The following is a 22,793-nucleotide window of genomic DNA, read 5'->3' on the forward strand; positions in this document are numbered from 1 at the left end:
GGGACAGTGAAGCTGCAGCCCTGTTGTGTTCATGCTGCTGTTGCTGCTGGGTTCTCTGCCTCCTAGGAGCCTGGATGCACCTGGAAGGAGACGGTTGACAGGGATTCAGCCCCTCATGGTACCAGTAGAGACTATGTGGAGACTTAGGGCTCCAGAGAAGGCCCCTTCACTGTTGTGGGGACTGGGGGCTGCTGCCAATACATTTGGTGCTGTACACATGGTCATTCCTTTGCAATCACTGGGATTCCACTGTCCTCCCAACACCCAGAATCACGCCTGAGTGCCATAGCTGCCTCCTCTCTTCCCTTTCATAGATTTAAGGCCAGAAGAAACAATTAAACCATCTAGTCTGCCCTCCTGCATATCATGGGCCAGAGAATTTCACTCACATCCAGGGGCTTGGCTGTCAGCACATCCTGGTAGTTCTTCCTTTGCAACATCTCTGAGATCCACCATGAACACTCAAAGCTGCTCTATCTCTTGGCCTTCTCTCTCATCTGACTTCTCCCACCTTCTTCTCCCTGGCCTCCCTATATCTCATCTCACTGCCCCTCTGCTGCCACTTGAACACACAGACTCCCTTTTAAATTTTCTTGTGCGGCATTTCTGCTCTAGCACCATCTTGGGCTCATTTCCTGTTATTCCCCATCCTCCAGGCAAGTCTCCATCCCCGTCTCCCAATCCCTGAAACAGTTTCTGTGGTCTTGCACCAAATGACGAGGCGCTACTCATTGAAACCTTTGTCTTTCTACAAATCCTAGAAGCTACGTCACCCCCTGCAGTGAGAGTGCCAAAAACCCAAACAAAACTATCTCAGATGCAACCAGCTTTTTTCTCTCATTCTGCATAGGAATCTGGGACTTGGAGGGTAGGGACCCCTCTTTTCTTTATTGGGCTGTTCTCCACACCCTTCATGTCTATTATCCTTTCACTGTAGGCTAGATTTTGGTCCCACTATGGCCCATTGATGCTGTCCGCTGGTGCAAAGGGATTGGAAACCCCGGTCTGGGGGCATTCCCCTAGCAAAAGAGCAACACAGGGCCCTACGCTGCTCTCAGAAGAGGTGTGTTGGGGTGCAGCTAGTGGCTAGAAAGGGGAGTGGACAGGGTAGTTTGAACTCTGGTTATTCTGTGCTGTGGGACCATCCCTGGGCAGCTATACAATGCTGCTGTGCAATTAGGGACTGCTGTAACTTACTCCAGGAGCTGTGCTTGAAGCCACTTTTGCCTGGCCCTCGCCTTTGGTGTTGCATCTCCAGGGAGGTGCAGATCAGAATCTGGCTGTGTCTCTTCAGTCCAACTTTAGATGGGAAGCCCCTTGGGACAAGGATCTCATTTTTACAGTTGCCAGTAAAACTCTGGGCATGCTGTGGCAGGGCATAAATAGCAATGACAAAAAAGAGGAAGGCACGGTCCCCGCCCCAGAGAGTGTATATAAACAGCCCAGATCAACTTGAGTAACCAGCTGAAGGTGTGATCTCAGTCAGCAAAGCATTTTCATAGACTCATAATAGACCCATAGTTCTGTGGTGGACTGTGGCTAAAAGACTTCAGAAGAGTATTTTTAGGAGGATTCTGACTGAGGAGAGTGAGGTCATTTGGAACATAAAGGAAGGGAAATAATTACAGGTACAGGGGGCAGCGTGAGTGGGGGAGGCACAAAGTGAGATTGGGAAAAGAATTCAAGCGGAGCAGATAGTCAGGAGGCTTGGGTGGGGCCAGATCAATCTAGCAGGCAAACTGTTCCATTCAACCTCTAAGCAAGGGCAGGTTAATGATAGGACAAAGGGAAAGTGTAAGGTGACACAGGCCAGCCTGGATTGCTCCGGCTGCTGAGAATACAATCACCAGCCAGTTCTGGCTTCAGTGCAAGAGCAGTCGTCAGAATTCAGATTAGCATGAAGGTTATTCCAGTCAAACATTCCTAGAGCCCACCCCCTTTCCTCCCTTAGAAGGGACTGAATTTCCTTTTCATGTATCCATCTGGAACAGGCGAGAAAGCGTGTCAGAAAGAGACGGCGCACCTCTTGAGCTGTCTGCTGAGTGCAGATTTATAATCTGATGGACAGAGAGAGACCCAGCTAACACTCCACTCCTTCCCGCTCAACGCCACGGCTCCAGGGCAGACTGAAAGCACTTAGCCTGAGTTTTGTACCTAAAGAAGAAAAGCAGAGTTCTGAAGACCATTTCCTGCTTGTTGCAGAGTTGGGGAGCTCTCTTGCAACCCTGGATCATGGCCTGGCTGCTTCCTAGGGCTTGCTGCCTAAAAGTCTTCTGTCAATCCTCTAGAGGACCCTTTTCTTCTGGAATAGCTAGAGCTTGGAGTGGCGGGCCCCTGACTGCATATATGCCAGAAGCTGCAGCGTTCCCTGGATCAAGGGACCACCCAGGGCTGTACAAGGTGTCAGTGGAGCAGGCAGATGAATTCTGGGGAGCTCTAGGGAGAAACCGACTCATGTGGATTAATCCTTTTCACTCTGTACAAGACTGTAATCTACAGCAGGGCTGGGTGTCCTGGTTCCTGGGAGGACAACTGAATGTAGCAGGTAAGCAGGAAGCCAGACCTCCCCACCCTAGTTTGCTGGCCTCTTGGGGAACCCACCTGGTCCCAGCATCTTCAGGATGGATCCTTTTCAGTCTCATGAATCTGTTCCTGGGAATGCACACACCTTTAACTCCTTCTGTTAGCCAGTTGCTACTGGGGAAGTTCTATGGCAGCAAGAATTAGCTTTCTATTTTTAGACACTTTCTTGGAAGTGCACCAATCTGTCTTTCCCCTGCATGTGGAAATCCTAAACTGAGAGGAATAGTCTGAGGAACAAACATCAAAGAGGGAGGAAGGCAAGGGAAGAACGTGTGTCAGAGAGCGAGGGTGTGAGTCTAGGACAGCACCTGCCTCTGACCCCCACTTTCCCTGGCATGTTTGTTCCCAGTCTTATTCTCCTCACACACAAATCCAGGAGTGCTCAACGGTGTCACTCAATCCAACACTTAAAGAAAAACTAGGGAGGTAGAGCTGAGCAGCACGGTCTGGTAAAAGGGTTCAAATGAGGGATGGTTTCTCAGATCCAGGCACAAGTTCAGCCAGAGGACGCCTGCCAGGAACGTTCCAATTGGCTGTGTGTAGTAGGTGTGTAGGAATGTGATTGGTTGTAGGGGAGCAAGTGTGTCTCATTAGGATGTATGAATACAGCTGGACCACCATGTGCTGTGAGCCTAGCTGCTCTCGCAAGCTGTGTCATTGGGCCTGGTCAGTACCCTTTTGTGGGAGTCCTCAAAGGTGCACCCATGTACTACTGAGGTCATCAAATAGAAGTTAGTGCTCTTCCCTTATCCATTATCAACGAGTGCCTCTTCACAGCGCTAGATAGCAGCACTGCCAACCCCAAATCACTCAAAAATCGTGAGTCAGGCCCCCCAAAATCATGAGATTTCAAAAATAAGTTTTAGTTCTTTTTTTATTTGCCTTCTGGCTTTTGAGCCTTCAGGGGTCAGTTTTTTCAAGCTTTTCTCTGGAACCATGAGGGAGAGAAATTAACTTTTTTTAAATGAAAGCTGAAAGTCTCACCTAATCGCAACTCTGGGAGCTGGAGCTCTACAACGAACAACATATGTAATTAGACTCCCAATAAAACTACAAGTGTTGGCAACACTAGTGCTTTCAGAGGAGCCCACTTTGGGATAAGATTTAAAACCAAGGTCTTGACCGCTTGTGGTCATTCAACATTCCAAGGAACTCTACATACCCCCAGAGTTCTGGCCCTATTTCATCTCAGGTGATTGCATTCTACTTCCCTACATTCCCTCTGCAGCGCTCCTCACTTCCTGTCCTAAACTGCCTTCTGGAGTGCTGCTGTCACTGTTTAATAGCTCCCTCATTCCACTAAAGAGGCAGCTGCATTTCAGTGGGAGGTGTAGTGTTCCCTGTGGATTGCTTACCTGCCACACAGGGTTGCTGAGAAATGACTGAGTTAATATTCATGAGGCACTCAGAGAGCCACCAAGGAGGAGTGCAGAGGGCTGTTATGGTTACTCAGGGTGTTTGGGGGCAGTTTCTGGTTAGGAATGTGCAGATTGTAAGTAAGGATGATGAGGATGGTCATGGGTGTGGCAGGAAGGAAGGTGTGGGAGTGGGATTGGGGTGGTGCTTCTGACCTGATGGCTGGTGCTAGCAATGATGTGGTTTAAGGGGTTGAATAACAGTCAAACTTACAATGCAGCCACCCTGATTGTATTCAGAAAATGAAGTGGCGAGCACTGGCTTTACTAGAATTGAAAATAGCTCAGAGAGTAATGACAGTCAATCTTCTCTTTCAGTGAATTGTCTGGATCGACATGTCCATATAGCCCCAGACAAAGTGGCCCTGATCTGGGAGAAAGATGAGCCTGGGAAAGAAGTTCGGGTTACATACAGGTCAGTACTTACCCCAATCCTGAGCTAGAGGAATTGAGCACAGAGGGCTGGTATGGTTACTTATCTGATTAAGGGACCAGAGTCATTTATCTCCAGCTCTGCGGGGCTCCCAGAAGGGAAGGGAAGGGAAGGGAAGCTAGCCCCATCTGTTCCCAGTTCAGAGAGGCTTCTGGGATGGGAGAGCTTCTAACTACAAGCTGGTTTCTTTGGACAGAGAACTGCTTGAGTTGACCTGCCGTCTGGGAAACACCTTGAAACGACAGGGAGTAAAAAAAGGTGACCGAGTCACCATCTACATGCCCCCATGCCCTCTGGCTGTGGCAAGCATGCTAGCCTGTGCCCGGATAGGAGCCGTACACACAGTGGTATTTGCCGGATTCAGCTCCGAGGCTCTAGCTGACAGGATCCGGGATGGTAAGAGCCTTCTTCACAACTGATAGGTGCTCTGTGCACAAATTGTCCCTTCAGCCTGGCCCCTTGGAGAACAATATAAACCCCTGTCAGCTTCAGTGACCAGTGGGGCTGTGGGTGTGGGGATTGTGCCCAAAGCTTCCTGGCCCCGGCGTTCTTACTCCTCCAGCCATGGAGGAGAGAGTGGCCTGAGGGAGTGGAGGAAACAAGTGAGCCCTGGACCACATGCTCAGGCCACCCAAGAACATCACCACAACTCCCCACAAGCTGTAGCTACAGACAAGCCCTGCCCTGAGAGACGGTTTGGAAAATAAAAGCTGCAGCCAGGAAGTCGACTGAGGGAGATGAAACGGTTTGCACAGGGATCGCTCATTCCCACGGGCAGGCCTGGAAGGAAGAGGCTTAAGATGCAGCCAGGGAAGTTCAGGTTCAATATTCAGAGACGCTCTCTAACCCTAAGCAGAGCTCAGCAGTGGCACATGCTGCCAAGGGACGGTGCTGGAATGCTGCTCCTTGGACCTCTTTAAGGAGAAACATCCCCTGCCCTATCAGGGATGATTAAGAAATCCTGCCATGATGATGCACGGCAGGGAGGAGAGGACTAAATACTGTATCCTGGTAGAGGGCCTCCCCTGATGCAAGGCTATTCACTAGGTCTCACTAGAAGCCTCTTCCAGCCCAGTGGATGCTATGCCCAGCTTCATCAAATTCAGCATTTTAAAAATAAGCTCCTAGAGCAGCAGGGTCTGTCAGGCCATTGTCTCTTGGTGTGGGGGCTTGAGTTCTCTGCCTCAACAGAGGGAGCAAGGGCCTGGAGTGCTGCCTCTCATCAAGTTGTATGAGACTTAATGGGACACATTAATGGGAAAGAAAGAGTTTAAAACTGCTGCTCTTATTTTAGAGAGGCCATGAAAACTGGAGATGGGAGGGGGAAGGAGAGAGAAAAGGCATGTGGGGCAGGGCAGGGTTAGATGTGTATCTGGAGCCGGGGGGGAGGGGGCGCTAGATATCCTGGTAATAATGATGGAGGGCAGAGGGGCAGCTGGGCTGAGGGGAAGGGCTGATCATGCTGCTGTTCATTTTCTTCTCTTTTGCCCTCTTCAGCGCAGTCAGAGACAGTGATCACTGTGAATCAGGGGCTGCGGGGGGGCAAGGTTATTGAGCTGAAGCAGACAGTGGACCAGGCCGTGCATGCGTGCCCACTGGTGAAGCGAGTTCTGGTTTCCATGAGGACTGAGCAGAAGGTTCCCATGTCAGAACTGGATGTGCCACTGGAGGAGGTAAGATGCCATATGGAGCTACCACCAACTTCCCCCTAGGGTAGGACATCTGCTCGAGGGAATCGGGAGAAGTGGTGGGGGTGGGTTTCCAGCCCAGCCCAAAGGACCCTGTTTGCACTTAGTTGCACTGGGGACATTGTTCTGGGGTAATAGCGTCGTGGTCCGAAGCTTAATGCCCAGGCCAGGAACCTTCCCAACAACAGTTGCCCTGCTTTCCAGAATGAATGAATGAGTTAATGTGGGGAGCTCTTGGAGACATAATATTCTCTGTGTAACATCAGGGGCTGGCAGCACTAACCAGAGCCTGCAATAGTGTGGGCAAGACCTTGAAAACTATCTGTCCATGTACCTCAGACCTGGCCTGTAGCACGCCCTGCTATTCCAGCCCTGAGCTCTCCACACAGCTTTGTCCATGCACCTTATTCCTGGCCTGCAGTACCCTTCTATTCCAGTCTGGGTGGGGCCACATTTACTGAGGGCAGTCCTAGCAGTCAGTGCTATACAAGGCATAGACCAGGGGTCAGCAACCTTTCAGAAGCCGTGTGCCGAGTCTTCATTTATTCACTCTAATTTAAGGTTTCGCGTGCCAGTAATGCATTTTAACGTTTTTAGAAGGTCTCTGTCTGTAAGTCTATAATATATAACTAAACTATTGTTGTATGTAAAGTAAATAAGGTTTTTAAAATGTTTAAGAAGCTTCATTTAAAATTAAAGTAAAATGCAGAGCCCCTCAGACCGGTGGCCAGGACCCGGGGTGTGTGAGTGCCTCTGAAAATCAGCTCACGTGCTGCCTCTGACATGCGTGCCATAGGCTGCCTACCCCTGGCCTAGACAGTGACGCAGGCTGTCTCTCTTGGTGTTTACGCTCCTAGTGAGGCACAATGCACCCAACGATGGTCAGACCTCAGGGGAGCAGCACTCATGCTTGCTGAAGAAGTATTTTGTTGTTAGCTCCTGGGTTCAGAACAACTGCCTCCACCATGTTTTGTACAGAGCGGAGCTCACTGTCTGTGCTCAACAAATAACCTAATTAACATGAGAAGGCTTCTCATAGAATTCTGTTATGGTGAGAAAAGTGACAGGAACAAATGGCCTCTTCCTACTCAGGAGATCTGCTCTGTGGCAGGGTTCAGCATTAGAGCTGCTGGCTCAGTGATTACAGCCTTTTACTCCTGCTGGCTACAGAGGCCTGGGAGAGGGAGCTGGAGTCTATTCTGGACAGGGCCTCAGCACAATTTTTAAGTGCGCCCCCAACTGCAGAATCGTTATTACTGGTGGTGATGCCGGAGCCAGCAAGAGCCAGCTTGACCCTCAGAACCCACGGGGAGTTTGTGGTGCCAGCATGTGGAAGAGAACCCCTCCGTTTACTTGAACACTTGATCTGGCAAGAGTGAAAAACAATAAACACTGCTCCCATTGGTGCCATTTTGATAGTCACTTTCCAGAGTAGTTCTGCATTTTAAGGAGCCAGCTGAATGAAGAAGGGGTGAGCGTTTGGGAGTGGGAGGGAATTCAAAGCTGAAGGGTAGCATAGAAGAAGATGCAAAGACATGATTAGGAAGCTAAGGAAATAGAGGAGGAAATGAGAGCAAAGATGTTGATGGGGCAGCGTTCTGTAGGGCCTTGTGAGCGGGAGGAAAAGGACCTTAAACCAGATGTGGAAGGTGAAAGGAAGACACTGAAGGGCTCTGAAGAGAGGTGGGTGGCATGGTCACAGTGGCAGCACCCATTCTGGTATGTACTGGAGAGGATCAGGCAGGGAAGCAAGAGCAGCAGAGGCTGCAGCAACGAAGATGAGAATTGACCAATTGGACGAGACATTAGCCATATGGAAGGAGAGGAAGGGATGGACTTGAGAAATGTAGGAAGGAAGAAGCAACAGGATTCAAGAGCCTGAATGTGGGGAGAGGGGTTAGGATCTGGTTTGCTAGAGTGCTGTCCCAGCCTCCGCAGTGCTATCCCCCTGCCAAGCAGCGTTAGCCCGTCACCAGGCAGCAGAGGAATAAGCCACAGTGGGGTTCATTTCTCTGACGTATACAATGCTTTCCATTCAGCTCTTCTGGGCTTAGTAAATGACTAATGAAATGTAAGGTCAGAGCAAGTGTGGGGAGAATGGAGGGAAATCTGGGGGCTGTGAGGAGATCCTGGAGCTGAGTGAGAACCACTCTGCTTTGTGTCATAGGAAATGATGAAAGAGGATGTATGCTGTGAGCCTGCTGCCATGGAGAGTGAAGACTTGCTGTTCCTTCTCTACACATCAGGCAGTACTGGCAAACCCAAGGGGCTGGTCCACTCCCAGGCAGGATACTTGCTCTATGCTGCCATCACACACAAGGTAATGAGGCCTAGACACAGACACCAGGGATGTCGGGTCAAGGCGTACAGGCAGCAGAACTACCAAGCTATGATGACAAGATCATGTCTCTACTATTTGAGCTAAAGCACAATCTGGGAGCTGCTAATGTTATTAGGGGTCCAGCTGCTGGAGAGCAAGACGGTTACTAGGAATGGAGCAGGACTGAGTCCAGACAACAGGGGGCACCAGTGCATGTTCTAGAGCAGGTCAATTATTCATTACTTATAGTAGCACCCAGAGGCCCCAGGTAGACCTGGGTGCCCTGTTCTGCTGGGCACTGCTCCAACCCTTGGGAAGAGGCGGTCTATGCCTCAAAGAGCTGCCAAGATGACAAGTGAGGTAGAAAGGGGGGGAGGAGCAGCAAATGCCAGCAAGACACAGGTTTTATATTTACAGTCATTTATGTTTAAACATTTGTTTTTTCCTTCTTCTGTCCTCGCCACGCCCTGAGCCAATCGGTTCAGGGAGGGTGCTCTACCCACAGAGAAAAGCATTGCTCAGACACCCAGCCAGTTTATTCCAGGGGATGGAGAGGGAGAAATGGCTGGTATCTTACAGAAATATTCCAGCCTTTTCCTTCTCTGCATAAGCTCTGTTGCAATTTAGCCAGCAACCTGCTTACAGGCCGGCAATGGGGAATACAGGATATACTTACAGAGAGAGAGAGAGATCTCCAAGCCCCCTCTCCCCTGTGTTCTGAGCTTCAACTACCCCTAAGCATACATGAGAGTGAAAGCTCTGCTCCTGAAGAGAGCCCCTAGAGCACTAAAGAGAGGGGTCCATACTTCAATAGAGCAGAGGTAGCTTTGGGAAGAGGAAGCCCCTAAAACAGACAGCAATGTCCCAGATTTTATTCCAGTCATTAGGTTGCCTGTAGGCAAGACCTTTGAAGATACATCTACACTTGGGGGGAAAAGCCCCACAGCAGCGAGTCTCAGAGCCTGGGTATACAGACTCAGGCTCATGCCACGCCACTAAAACTAGCTGTGTAGACATTCCCGCTGAGGCTGGAGCTCAGGCTCTGACACTCACCCTCTTCCCCCGGGCTTCAGAGCCTGAGCATGAATGCCTACATGGCTATTTCTAGTGCTGTAGCGTGAGCACTGGGCACCCGTTGACTTAGGTGCAGAGACTCACTGCCGTGGGGTTGTTGGTTTTTTGCTGTGTAGACATGAGAGAGAGCTGGAGACCGAGCTGCTGGGAGCTCACGTGCTGAGCCACACTCGTGTTCCTGAGACAGCACAGTACTGGGCTGCAGAACAGCCCTCCAAGGGAAGTGGGGAAAAGTCCATTGCTTGAGACAGTTCACCAAGCAAACAGCTTCCAAGTGTAACCCACACACCTCCTGGGTGTGGTGTTCTGTCCCATCTAGTGGCACCAAGACCACTTAGAGAGAGAGAGAGAGAGATTAATGAGTCTGCTCTACAGCCTTAGCTAACAGCCATGTGGCTTTTAGCTCATGCAGTAGATGCTCATGCACTAAGCTCCAGAGGTCCCAGGTTCAATCCTGCCCCCTGACCACCAGGGCCTGTCGGTCTTACACAAGAGCCACCCTTCTGGCTTCTCATGAGACAAGTCCCTTTCTAAACACCTCAGTGTGGGCTCCTTAGCCATGGGCAAGCTCCCCCTATACCTGATCCAGGGACCTTCACACCTCCACCCAGGCCCTCTTACCAGAGGGCTCCAGTCCTAGCCTTGGTGCATCTAGCATTCATGTGAGGCCAGATCTGGTGACTTAAGTCTGAAATGCCCTGTGTGCCTGGAGGTGGGACATGTGGAAATCAGGGAGCCAGTGATTGGACACAGAACAAAGCAGCGGATGTTGCCCCAAGACAGGAATGTGGGAATGAGGCAGCACTGTCCAATTCCAACACAAGGCCACTTTAGCTCCAGCTGCTCTGGAAAACATGACCAGAGCTGGAATGAATTCCGGCTCGTTTTCCCCGGGTGGGTTCAGCAAGCTGCTGCTGCTTGAATACTCTGTTACTTTAAACAGAGACTAGCTCAGAGGACAGCGAGTTTCCATTACAAACACACCAGAGCCTTCCTCACCCCTGGAATCCTCATCTGTCACCCTCCTGTCAGCGGGGCCCACTTTGCGGGGAGCTGCTGGAGCATTGCCACAGCAAACCTAATGGCAGCTAGAGCATGTTAGTAAGGGACGAAAGGCTTTTAAAGTATTGTTGGAAATGGCGGATCCCAGAGCAACCGCCAAGAAACAAAGGGCTTCCAAGAGACATTACACCAGGAAACTTGCTTGGTGGGAAACAGATGGGAAATGGAGTAAGAGGAGCCAGGCCCAAGTAAAATACAGGTTTCACGCTCAGGGCCAGCCCTGCTATCCAGTTACTTTAGGACATTCTGTCCCTCCCCCTACATCCAATGAAATGGGAGGGTGTGGAAAATAGCAAGGTCTGAACTCCGGCTCCCTGTGCTGGTGCGGAGCCAGGCTTAACTTGCGGAGAGGGACAGAGGGGTGTCCGCCTGCTAGCCCTGCAGAGCCAACGCCACAAGAAGAGAGGGGTTGGAATCGAGTTTGGCTTGCAGAGCAGCAGTGCAACTATTTGTCCTTATTAGAGAGTGTTGTGAGGTGGAAGGAGCCCAGTTCTGCTCACGGGGGAGTTTGAGGGCTGGCAAGTGGAAAGAATTTTTTTTTTTTTTTAACTGGCAAATCGATACACCACTGTCACATCCCCTCTGACTCATCTCCTCTTTGAACTAAATAGTCTAGCCTCTTAGAGAAGTCTTCTAGGCCTCCACTCATTTCTATTTCTACTGTACCTGTGTGTGACGTGACAAGCAATGCTGAACACAACTTCAGCTATGAACTTACTGTTGATTTGTCTAATGGCAGTATCACATGGTCAGTTCAATTCATTATACAGCCTAATAACTTGTTTGCACAAAGCAGCTCTTTTCCGTGAGTCAATTTAGAATCCAGCAATGTGAAGGAGTGGTCCAAATTATTCATTCCAACAAACATACCCTTGCCCTTGCCAACAGTGAATTTCATCTGAAATCATGTTGCCAAGTCTACCTTTAGAAGGGTCTTCTGGAGTTCCTGACAGTCCTCAAGTGTTGACTCCAGTAGTAATGGGAACTGGCTTGTTTGAATTTGCATCAGGACCCTGGCTCCTTTCCTCAGCACAGGACTGAAGCTGCTTTAGTTATTTATTTCTTTTTCAGCAGGGCCCTAACCAGGACTACGGCTCCATTGTGCTGGGTGCTGCGCAAATGCAGAATAGGCCAGTCCCTGCTTACAGGCTAAACAGGGACAAGCTGTGACAGATTGGTGTAGCAGAGAGGGTGGGAAGCAGTGACTCAAAACAATTTGGGAGTCATGGTGGATAATCAGGTGAACAGGATCTCCCAGTGTGACAGTATGGCCAAAAGAGCTAACGGCATCCTGGGATAAACAAGGGGATCTCAAGTAGGAGTAGAGAGATTATTTTACCTCTGTATTTGGCACTGGTGCAACCGCTGCTGGAATAGCGTGTCCAGTTCTGGGGTCCACAATTCAAGAAGGATGTTGATACATTGGAAAAGGTTCAGAGAAGAGCCATGAGAATGATTAAAGAATTAGAAAACATGCCTTATAGTGATAGACTCAAGGAGTTCAATCTATTTAGATTGAAGAGAAGATTAAGGTGTGAGTTGATGACAGTCTATAAGTACTCACGCGGGGAACAAATATTTTATAATAGACTCTTCAGTCTAGCAGAGAAAAGTATAACATGATCCAACAACTAGAAGTTGAAGCTAGACAAATTCAGACTGGAAATAAGGTGTAAATTTTGAACAGTAATTAAGCATTGGAACAATTTGCCAAGCCTGTGGTGAATTCTCCATCAAAGGCAATGTTTAAGTCAAGATGGAATGTTTTTTCTAAAAGACCTGCTCTAGGAATTATTTGGGAGAAGTTTTATGGCCTGTGTTACACAGGAGGGCAGGTGAGGTGATCACAATGGCTCCTTCTGGCCTTGGCATCTATGAAGGGAAAGACAAGACTGGCAGAGACAGGAGACTTTAGTTATAGATCTCTCCCACACAAGAGCTGCTCTGGCAACCTCTGTGGTAGGAGGGGCCCTGTCTCCAGGCTATAGCTCTTGCTCTCTTCTTTTTTTTGCACAGTATGTGTTTGATTACCACGATGGGGATGTCTTTGGCTGCGTAGCCGACATCGGCTGGATCACGGGGCACAGTTACGTGGTGTACGGCCCTCTGTGCAACGGAGGTACCACAGTCCTTTTTGAGAGCACTCCAGTGTACCCCAATCCTGGTGAGTAATGAAGTTCAGAAGAGCCCTGGCCTCAGGGAAGGGCAGCCGAAAGAGGCTGTGGGGCTGAGGGACCAAGGATCCTTCTTCAAAAATGCTTGGCAGCCATTCTGCTAAAACTGTAAGAAGCTATTAGAAATGCATGAATGTAACCCTGCTCTGAAATCTCTGGCAAGCAGGGAAGTGACCCTGGATGCTCTATACAGAAGAGAGAGAGGCCTGAAATTAATTCCCATCTCAGCCCACATACCAAAGACTCCTGCCCCCATGGCACGAGTTGAGTCCCTATGTGGAGCTGAAGAACACACTGAATTCCTCTCACACCCCAGGGGAGGTGGTAGGAAACCATCTTAATCATGGGTGGAGCAGTAAGGAGAAGAGCAAATCCCTCCTTCTCTGGAGTAGTCTCTTGTGTATTACATGTTTGGGAAGTCACCTCCACATGGTAGGGTCCTGAGGGGGATGCTAGCTGTGCCCTTCCCTGCCGCAGAGAGCGCTGTGGAGATGGTTATCAGGAAGGGCTCTCAAGGAAGGAAAGAGCCACTGCTGCTGCTCCTGGTGTTTATCCTGAGCTAGGTTGGCCTGGCTACAGCAGGGGTATGGAAGCAAGGAAAGTATTGGGATCAGGGTGAATGAGCCAATTCTAGAGGTAACTGACCCAGTTTCCTATTCCAGGGCGTTACTGGGAAACAGTGGAGAGGTTACGAATTAATCAGTTCTATGGAGCACCCACAGCAATTCGCTTGCTGCTGAGATATGGGGACGAGTGGGTAAAGAGATACGACAGATCTTCCCTCAAGACCCTTGGATCAGGTTGGTACCAGGTGATGGTTCAGGGCTGACCAGACTACCACTCTCAGACTCAGTTCCGTAGTGGGCTGGATTAGAGATGTGTGTTGGGTCAGTACTTCGCAGTGAGAGAGAATATACCACCAAGGAGAAGGCCTATTAGTTGGCCCAGGTCCATGATCTTGATAAAGCCAGTATGTCGAAGGAAATCGGAAGGAGAAAGATTTTTCTGAATTGTCCCTTAAACACGATTCATCTCCCTTTCCCCTTGCAGTGGGAGAACCCATCAACACAGAAGCGTGGGAGTGGTACTTCAACGTGATTGGGGATGCACGGTGCCCAGTAGTTGACACATGGTGGCAAACTGGTAAGAAGCAAAGAAGACCCCTCCCATTACAGGCACTTAAGCAGTTCCCCAGTCATCTCCCCATCTTAGGAGGTGTAATACCCATCTGGGATTGTTCAGCTTGAGGCAATTATTATTTAGACATCACCATAGATGTGCATGGCCCATTGTAGCCAAGTGCCCAGCACAGGGAGCCTTTTGGCCCCACCACAGGTCAGACAGTTAAATAAATGATAGGATTTAAAATTAACCTGGAGAAGAGACGGTAGGGACCAATCCAGCACTGGACTAGATGAGCAAGACTTTCCATCTCTAATTAACAATTTTTTCCAGCCACCTCCAGACAGCAGAGAGCCTTGCCTACAGTAACCCCTGCATGGGTACGGAAGCAGCTGCATTAACCATGCAAGACTTAGGGGGGAAGGTGGATTTCTTAGCAGTATTCCACGGCTTTCGCTTTGACCTAATTTCATGGGTGTCACCATTACATTTACCTCAGAAACAGGAGGCATCTGTATCTCTCCCCGTCCATCCAGCCCTGGAGATGAGATTCTTCCAGGCATGGCCATGAGACCACTCTTTGGGATCAGCCCTGCCCTCCTGGATGACAAGGTAACTTACAACCATCAGTCCAGAGGTTCTCTTAGCCAACGTTCCCATACTGTCCCCTCTAGGAGGCAGAAGCTGGAAGTAGAGAACTTGCAAGCTGCACCTGTCTTCCACCCCCCCCCACCCCCAAGGTCATGTCCCCCTCCCCACAGATCCTCCTATTTCGAGCAACTCCAGCAAGGGAGCTGGTAGCAACCCCTTGACATCTCAGCCTGTGTTCCTGCACCATTCTCTATAGCACCCTGTCCTGGGAGAAGTTTGGAGGCTCGCCTCAGAAATGCTACAAAGGTATTTTCTGGAACAGTGGTTTCCAGCTCCTCAGTAACTGAACGGATGCCATGCTAGACTTACAATCATAGCTGTAGCTATATGCCAGTGCCCAGGGAGCCTGGAACACACTAGGGGAAGAAGATCTGGACAAGGGCACAGAACAAGCTGGGCCTGAGTGAGAACTGGCTTCTGTCAGAAGCAATGGACCAATACCGGGTGTTAAGCAGCAGAGTGGGCTACACATGCACATCATCTCCCTGCGGGTGGTGTGAACTAGATCCTCCCCCACTGCTCTCCATGTCTCTCCCCGTCAGAAGGTTGTGGTGGGGATGTGGCAGGTAAAACTAGACCCAAGACTAAGCATGAAGGTTACCCTCAGCCCCAGTCATGACCAAGGGTATTATTTTCCAGGGAAATGTCCTAACACAGAACGGCGTCTCTGGAGCCCTCTGCATCTCTCAGGCCTGGCCAGGAATGGCACGGACAATTTACAATGACCACAAGAGATTTCTGGAAACCTACTTGATGCCTTACCCAGGTAGGATTTGCAGGGAAGGACAGAGGAAGGAGCACAGCTGATCATGGATTGGAGACTGAGTGCTTCTAGAGCCACATGAAGAAGTGTTTTATGGCAAATGCACTAGACTGGCACATGGGAGATCTGGGTTACATTCCTGGCTCCAACAGACTCACTGCAACACTTTGGATAAGTCACGTAGCCTCTCTGTGCCTCAGTTCCCCATCTGTAAAATGGAGATGGCTCTTTCTTTCTTCCACCCTTCGCCTGTCTCATCTATTTGGAACATAAGCTCTTTGGCACAGGGACAGCTCCTTACCATGTGTGTATATATAGCACAAAGGGATCCTGATCTCAGTGGGGACCACCAATTGCTTCTGTAATACAAATGATGTCAGCTCCTGTAGCAATGAGAGAAAGGGAAGAGAAGAGTGTCCAGACCATGGAGGGCTGCACTGTGGCATGTGTCCCAGGCTTGTGGGAATGGGGCTAGTCCAGCAATGGAGCATGCACCCCTGAATTAAGGGTGGTAACGGAGAATGCCCCTGAGCTGTAGAGCTGGGAGAAGCCATGAGGTTGACTGGGAGTGGGGAAGTCCCTTTGCTGTGAGTTTAGGGGGGGCATAGTATACAGGGGGATGGTGTTGATGTGGGGAGGGGTGTACCTAAGCCATGGAGGTAATGGGAATGGGTAATGGGAAGAGAGTGTAGCTAGCATGGGCTAGCTGTGAGAGACTCACGGTTCTGATCATCACAGGATTTTTCTTCACGGGAGATGGAGCCTATCGTACTAGCCAAGGATATTACCAGCTGACAGGACGTCTGGACGATGTCATCAATGTCAGCGGGCACAGGCTAGGCACCGCAGAGCTGGAAGATATTGTGGTAAGAGGCTTGGGCAGAAAGAAGTGGCAAACATCTGACCCCTAGCTTATAAGCAAGTCCAAAGAGCTGAGGTGGGGAGAGCCTCTTCAGGGAGCAGAGCAGGGGCACAGGGGCCTCCAAGTAAAGAAGCCATGAAACACTGAGTGAACATAGCACCTTGGTATCATGCCCGAGTTTTCTGCTCCAGCAGGAGGCTTTGTAGGGAATGGGGCAGAAGTTCTACCTGGAGCAGGTAGGGTGGAAGGAGCAGTTCTCTCATCTCTACCACTCCCACTCTGATTTCCAACCAACTCTAGAGCTATCCAGCTGGGATAGTGATCACAACATGCAGCCATCGTTTCTCAAGTCACATTAGGACTCTTCCCATCACAAGTTCCATCAAGCTAGCTACGAGTATGTACCTGCTGCTTTACTGGGTAGGGGGCAACCCCTTCTCCCTGCAAACACTTCAGGCCTTCTTACCTTTCTGTCAAAAAGCCCAGCACAGGGCTGCACTATGGTAAGTTCCACTTTCCTCACCAGCATCAGACGAGATGGCAAAGTATTTAGCTCCAATATCACAACTAAGCTGTTCTAATAGCACAGGCCCCAGCTCTATCCTTGCACTCAAGGGAGAGAAAAAGGTTTATTTGGAGCTCAGGCTACAGCTAGGTGAATTCAGAGCATCATGCAAATGTAGGGGATTATTAACCCTTGGAGGCCCCCACTGTTATGTGATTGGAGTCTCTCAGTGCTCTTTGGAGCCGACATGTCCCTGGGTTTGTAAGCAGGGACTACCCAGTGAGATCTTGTGAACAGGTTACTGGGTCCTGCTGCAGCAGGGGTGGGAGGAGCAGAGTGGGTAGTTGCCACTCACAGAGGTAAGCCGAGCTGGAAGGGGAAGCAGAGGTGTCAGGCCTCTTCCCTACACTCTACTGTGGCAGGTAAGTAGGAAGAGGGCATGGAGGCCACCTTGGGAGCTCCCCATCTCTCTGCCACATACCAGGCCAGTGTGGGGCAGGACAGCCTGCCAGGACTGCTGAAGTGACATGCAGACATGTTTTGTTCCAGAATCAGCACAGAGCAGTGGCAGAGTCAGCCGTGATCGCCTTCCCTCATGAGATCAAAGGAGAAGGTGAGGGGCTCTGATTCCTGCTACTGCAATCTCTGTAATGGGCTTCACAGCTGCTAGGGCTAGTGGTGGGGGGGAAGAGTCATTCTCAGGGTGACTGCATACCTGACTTGTACTGGGGCATAGGGACACAGGGACCACACTCACCCCTGCGGCACACACAGTAAGCTTTGTAGGACACAGAGTATGTGGTGGGAGTCCCCGCAAGAGCCACATGGCTTTGAGCTGGAAGGGGGCAAGTCTCTGGTAGCATTACACTGCAGGGGCTTGCAGCTTCAGGCAACACAGGACTCCCTCCAGGACATCTTCAGGAGGGAGGTCCCACAACTTCATTGGAGTAGAGGAACTGTAGCCTTGTAGAGGAACAGTCTCAGCTTTGGTGATACCATTTCAGAGATTCACTTAGGTCACAGACACACCATCTCAGCCCCTATCATACTTCAGGTTGCATCTCAGCCAGCTGCAGAGTGCTTAGCCCTGCACTGGACATCTCCCTGAACCATGGCTTAGTGCATGGATGAGTAACTCCATCTTTTCCCAGGAGCGTATGTGTTCATTGTGCTGAAGAAGGGGACTGATATCTCTCAGGAGAGGCTGAGCAATGAACTCAAGGAGCTGGTCTCACAGAAGATTGCAAAATACGCAAGCCCTGAATATGTTCAGGTAACAGCCCGTAGGCCTGTTCCTGCCCATACTACACCCTGTATGCCCTCAACCCTGTCTCAACAGCATGGCGGAAGCCCCTTCCCCACTGCTCCCAGCCCCAGATGATACAGCTTAGGGCTCCAGCGCTTACTCTGCTCCTTTCTGCCACAGGTCACAAAGCGGCTCCCCAAGACCCGTTCAGGTAAGATTATGCGCCGTGTCCTGAAGAAGATTGTAGAGAACAAGGCAGATGAGCTTGGGGACCTGACCACCTTAGATGACCACGAGGCTGTAGAGGAGATCATCAAGGGGCACAAGCGCCTCCTGCAGGAGGAGCAGGGCCAGTAACATGAGTGCTCTCTGCTCCCCTTTTCTTCACGCTTCCCACCCCCATCAAATTTGGGACCTAGGCTAGAAAAAGCCAATCAGCAGGCACCAGTAATTCAGCTGAGATCAGACCTTTATTTTTTACACCGGCACTGAAGACCTTGGACTAAACCTCCAAAGCAGACCGCTCCTCTGAGAGGTGACCATGTCTGGGGGCAGTAGGAGTGAGGGGGTGAGGAAGGGGGTCCTGCTTCCTCCCTGAGAAGCAGAAGGCCCTAGTGAGAAGCCACCATACCCCTCCCAGCATCTGGATAACGAGAAAGGAGGCAGAGGGGGGAGGTTAGTTAACCCCAGATTGGAGGCCTCTCTTCAGGATGGCTCCCAGCTCCAGCATGTCCATGTAGAACACTAATCGCTGACACTTTTCCGGCTGCTGCTCCAAACCCACTGCCACAGCACTGTGTCTGTGTAGGGGAGGGGTGGCGGTGCAGACAGAGTCGGCCTTTCTTTGGAGTTTGAGAACTGCAGCATGGGGTGCAGGGATCAGGTGCCTGCCAGGCTGCACAGGGAGAAGTTTGACCCCAGGGTCTCCCCTGGCCATACACCCCTGCACACCTAGCAGGAGGAGAGTGGGTGCACTGGCTCTGCAGGCATGAGCCTGGCTGACCTGCACCTCCCAGAAAGGCTGGCAGCTCAGGGCAGCACTGCCCACCCCCCGCCCAGCTGGCCAGAGGCTCCAGCCCAGCTTCCACTCACCCCTGCTCTGGTAGCCCAGGGCCACCAGCTTGTGGCACTCGGACGCTGCATCCTCAATGCCCTAGGCAGTCGCCCACGTAGCCCTCGTGTAAGGCCAGCCCTAGTGCAGGATGACAGGAGGCGGTGGCGGCTGCTGCCTGGCACCAGCTCAGGCTTCTTGATGAATGCTGACACACATACCCCATGCGAACAGGCCTGGGATTTTCATGCAAAATGCTTCTAGTGAGGTTCACCCTAGGGTGAGACGACACAAACTCCATGGACTAATCCACCATGTGCTGAGCACGACCCTGAACAGAATGAGGAGACATGGGCCCTGTCCATCCAAACAGATTCCAGCCTCAGGCCCAGATGATAATGGTCCCTGTGGAGACTATGGTCCTTTCTGAGCCAGCATCACACTGCAGTCAAATGCAGGCAGCACTGGCCCTGCCTTTGCATAGCACCAAATGATGCCTTCTCCTGGCACCCAGAAGTTCCCCCACTCCACCCAAAGTTATCCCCTCTCAAAAGCAGCAAGAAGAGGGGCTCCTTCTGCTCCCCCTAGCACGATAGGCAGGAAGAGGGAATCAGATGCCAGGGGAAAGGTTTGGGGAGAAGCCCCTCTCTGGGAGGGACAGAAGCCTCCACTCTCAGCAGCACCCAACAAGCAGCAGTTTGGACAACAGGCAGAAAGAAAAGACTCAGCCCTGGTTCCTTCAGTAAAATCCAGAAACCATCACCTTCCTCCCTGAATACTTATTGGCTCCTGGTGGCTCTGCAGTTCCTACAGTTCTACTAATCAGGTATCTCCTGTGGTGCAGGTAGTTTCTGCAGCTCCTGGGTAATTAACCAGTCTCAAGCCTCAGTACGTTGTTCAGCATCCCTCACTGGCTGGGAGCCTCCTCACTCTCTGGGTTCTTGTTAGTTCCCATCTTCCTCTTCCGGAGAGTTTCAAAATCCAGCTGTGAAACTGCAATTCAGCAACACACAACTGAGTGCCTTGGCTTCAAAGGGGGGGATCCACTTCCTCCCCAGGAGCTGACCCATATACACCCCACCATCTCTCTCCCTCCCTGCCCAACTCCATGCCATCCACCCACTGACAACATATGCCTCGCCCATTCATCCACCTGCCCTTCCCTGCCCTGTTCAGTCCCACATGCAGTCCAGGAGCTAACAGGCCCCACACTGCTGATGGAAATAGGTCTGCCACTCTCTGTCTCACCTTTTCCAGGCTGGTGCGATGTCCCACACTGACTAGTGTCATCCCCAGCTGAGCGCAGGTGCAGTATAGCTCATTCTCCACCTCCTCTGTCAGAGCACTGGTGGCTTCATCCAACACTGAGAGCAAAGCAGAAAGCCCCATCAACATGGCATCATCCAAGGACTACAACCACTCAGGCTAGCTAGCCAGCCCAACCAATCCCTGCCCTCGAGCCTGCTCTTCCCTGTAGGTGTGGATTCTGAACTGAGCAGCTGTTGAGAACATTGCTCACATGCTGCATGGAGCTGGCAAGGCTGAAACCTCCATGGAGGGACTCTTAGGCAAACTACAAAAGGTACCAGAGAAGCAGAGTAGGGACCTTTGTTCACCGCTGGTCCCAGCTCCCAAAGCTACTATCTGCTGAAGGGGAAACCTGGTCTTCCCAAAAGGACTCCTACTCCAGCCAAAAGAATGCAGCTCGCGTCACGTACCCCCTCCATCACAGCCAGATGCCAGTGAGTATCACCGGGGTTTGTCTTTCCCTAAGAACCTTCAAACACCTTATAATCTGGGGAAGTCTCCCCTATGAGAAAGTCTCCAGGGCTGGCGACATTGGGGAAGCTAGAACCCCAGGCCCATTCACTCCACAAACTGGACCTCAATTCTGTGGCAATGTTTCTGAATTCAGCTACAAGCTGGTGGGGCAGACTGGAAATTCTGCAGCCATTTCACTTAAATTAAAAATGAAGAGGTTTATTAATACTACAGTCCTGGAGTCCCTGGGGTATTGGTTAGAGATTAAACTGAATTTATTTTACAGACTCCATAATTTTTGTTTTCAATATGCCAAAGATTTCTGTACTGGTGGGCAGGGGTTGAGAGGAAACAAGCTGCAGGTGTTGGTGCCTGGGGATCGTGCTGTAAGCATTTCCATTGGTGATTCACTTTAGCAGAAACATCCAGCTCAACAAGGCTGCCAGGTACATTTGGATCTTTAGGTTTCAGAATCAACATCCCAATGTGATGAATGGGATAGATCATAGAAATAAAGGGCTGGAAGGGACCTCAAGTCGTCAATTAGTCCAGCTCCTTGCGCTGAAGCAGGATCAAGTCAACCCAGATCACCCGGACAGGTTTTTGTCTAATCTCTTTTTTAAAAGCCTCCAGTGATGGGGATTCCACAACGTCCCTTGGTAACTTGTTTCAGTGCTTAACGAGCCTTATAGTTAGTTTTTCCTGATAGCAACATGAATCTCCTTTACTCCAGATTAAGCCCTTTACTTCTTGTCCTACCTTCAATAGACATGGAGAAAACTGATCACTATCCTCTCAACAACAGACCTTAACATATTGGAAGATTTATCAGCTTCCCCCCTTCACTCTTTTTTCCTCAAGACTGAACGTGCCCAGTTTTTTTTAACCTTTCCTCATAAAAGTCAGGTTGTCTAAACTGTTTATCCGTTGTGTTGCTCTCTTCTGGACTCCTTCCAATTTGTCCACATTTTTCTTCAACTGTTGTGCTGAGAACTGGTCACAATACGCCAGCTGAGGCTGTGCCAGTGCTGAGTAGAAAAATTACCTCCCATGGCTTAGATATGATACTCCTGTTAATACACCCAGAATGGATATTTGCCTTTTCTCAAATGCATCACATTGTTGGTTCATATTCAATTTATGATCCACTATGGGCCCAGATCCTCTGCTGCTGCTGAGCCAGTTATTCTCCATTTTGTAGCTGTGCATTTGATTTTTCCTTCCTAAGCACAATACTCCCGCTCAGAGTTATTTCAGGCGGCCTGCTGCTACGCAGACAACACTGCGCGGATTCTGAGCAGGTCACGTTTTCAAGTTTATCTTCCCAACCATTAGAGCTAGAAAACAAACAAAAGTTGAGATTCCAGAGCACAATTCCACACCAAAGGGTGGGTTGTGTGGCACTGTGGGGAACATCAGGGCCCCGGTTATGACAGCCGCCAGCCGAGGAAGAGGAGCCTCCATAAGCTCAACCTTTGAAAAGTAACTTCTGATGTTTTTCTATGAAATGTTGCACTAAGTGGGGTTACAAGTGTCCCTGACGGAGCTTTCAGGGAACCTTGCTGAATACGCACCCCCATGTAAGAAATTCCCTGGTAAACAAGTTGGATAAAAAAAACTGAGCTAAGGATGAGCTAAGATCACTTTTCGCACTTGGAAGCTCTTCCCCCTCCCCCACTTAATTCCACTCAATCCCTACACCCGACCTCCCGTTGCAATATAGATCACAGATACACTCTCCCTGCCAAAATGCTAGGCTCGCTCGTTACCAACACTTACTGTAAATAATTAATGCACAAGCCTCCCCCTGGAGGGGAAAGTGATCTAGTGGTGAGGCCAGTCACAACCTTCTCCCCAACAACTATCTCACTGTGGGCCAGAGAACCTGATGAGAGGCAAAAAAGCTCAATACTGTAACTCGATCTACCTGTACTTTGTCCACGATATAACAATGAACCCAAAATTCACTCACAAGTTACCTCCTATACTACACACAGACACATACAAATCTGCACTGAAAGTACATTATTAAAGTTGCAAAGTCAAGCACTCAAAAGTCAGGAAATGCCAGGATTAAGGTTAC

At 50.2% G+C, this 22,793-nt stretch overlaps 2 protein-coding genes across 11 annotated transcripts in view; one reads left to right on the forward strand and one right to left on the reverse strand.

Moving 5' to 3' along the window:
- The first annotated feature begins 1,897 nt into the window (after positions 1-1,897).
- LOC140913193 (acetyl-coenzyme A synthetase 2-like, mitochondrial) lies at positions 1,898-21,631 on the forward strand. The gene is made up of 14 exons (XM_073349159.1): positions 1,898-2,545; positions 4,317-4,413; positions 4,628-4,827; positions 5,929-6,104; positions 8,287-8,439; positions 12,592-12,739; positions 13,412-13,549; positions 13,800-13,892; positions 14,371-14,483; positions 15,162-15,288; positions 16,024-16,151; positions 17,202-17,265; positions 17,804-17,925; positions 18,079-21,631. The coding sequence occupies exons 1-14, from the start codon at positions 2,233-2,235 to the stop codon at positions 18,253-18,255; spliced, it is 2,049 nt and encodes a 682-aa protein (XP_073205260.1). The 5' UTR covers positions 1,898-2,232; the 3' UTR covers positions 18,256-21,631.
- The window catches only part of ABCD4 (ATP binding cassette subfamily D member 4), a 34,551-nt gene continuing 30,107 nt past the window's right edge, over positions 18,350-22,793 (reverse strand). For 8 of the 10 annotated variants that reach the window (XM_073349150.1, XM_073349153.1, XM_073349152.1 and 5 more), the window contains one exon: positions 19,951-20,313. In XM_073349150.1, the coding sequence (XP_073205251.1) occupies positions 19,979-20,313 (335 nt within the window). In that variant the 3' untranslated portion in view covers positions 19,951-19,978. The other 2 variants (XM_073349158.1, XM_073349151.1) reach the window with 1 other exon arrangement.

Source organism: Lepidochelys kempii, chromosome 6 (genome assembly GCF_965140265.1).
Source record: "Lepidochelys kempii isolate rLepKem1 chromosome 6, rLepKem1.hap2, whole genome shotgun sequence".
NCBI classification, from domain to species: Eukaryota; Metazoa; Chordata; order Testudines; family Cheloniidae; genus Lepidochelys; species Lepidochelys kempii.

What these genes read in the sequence shown, in the direction of transcription:
- LOC140913193 (XM_073349159.1), top strand. Translation starts at nt 2,233, where the DNA reads ATGGCCTGGCTGCTTCCTAGGGCTTGCTGCCTAAAAGTCTTCTGTCAA. An exon ending in TGGATGTGCCACTGGAGGAG is followed by an intron (nt 6,105 to 8,286) that starts GTAAGATGCCAT and finishes TTTGTGTCATAG; the next exon opens with GAAATGATGAAAGAGGATGT. An exon ending in ATGCTGCCATCACACACAAG is followed by an intron (nt 8,440 to 12,591) that starts GTAATGAGGCCT and finishes TTTTTTGCACAG; the next exon opens with TATGTGTTTGATTACCACGA.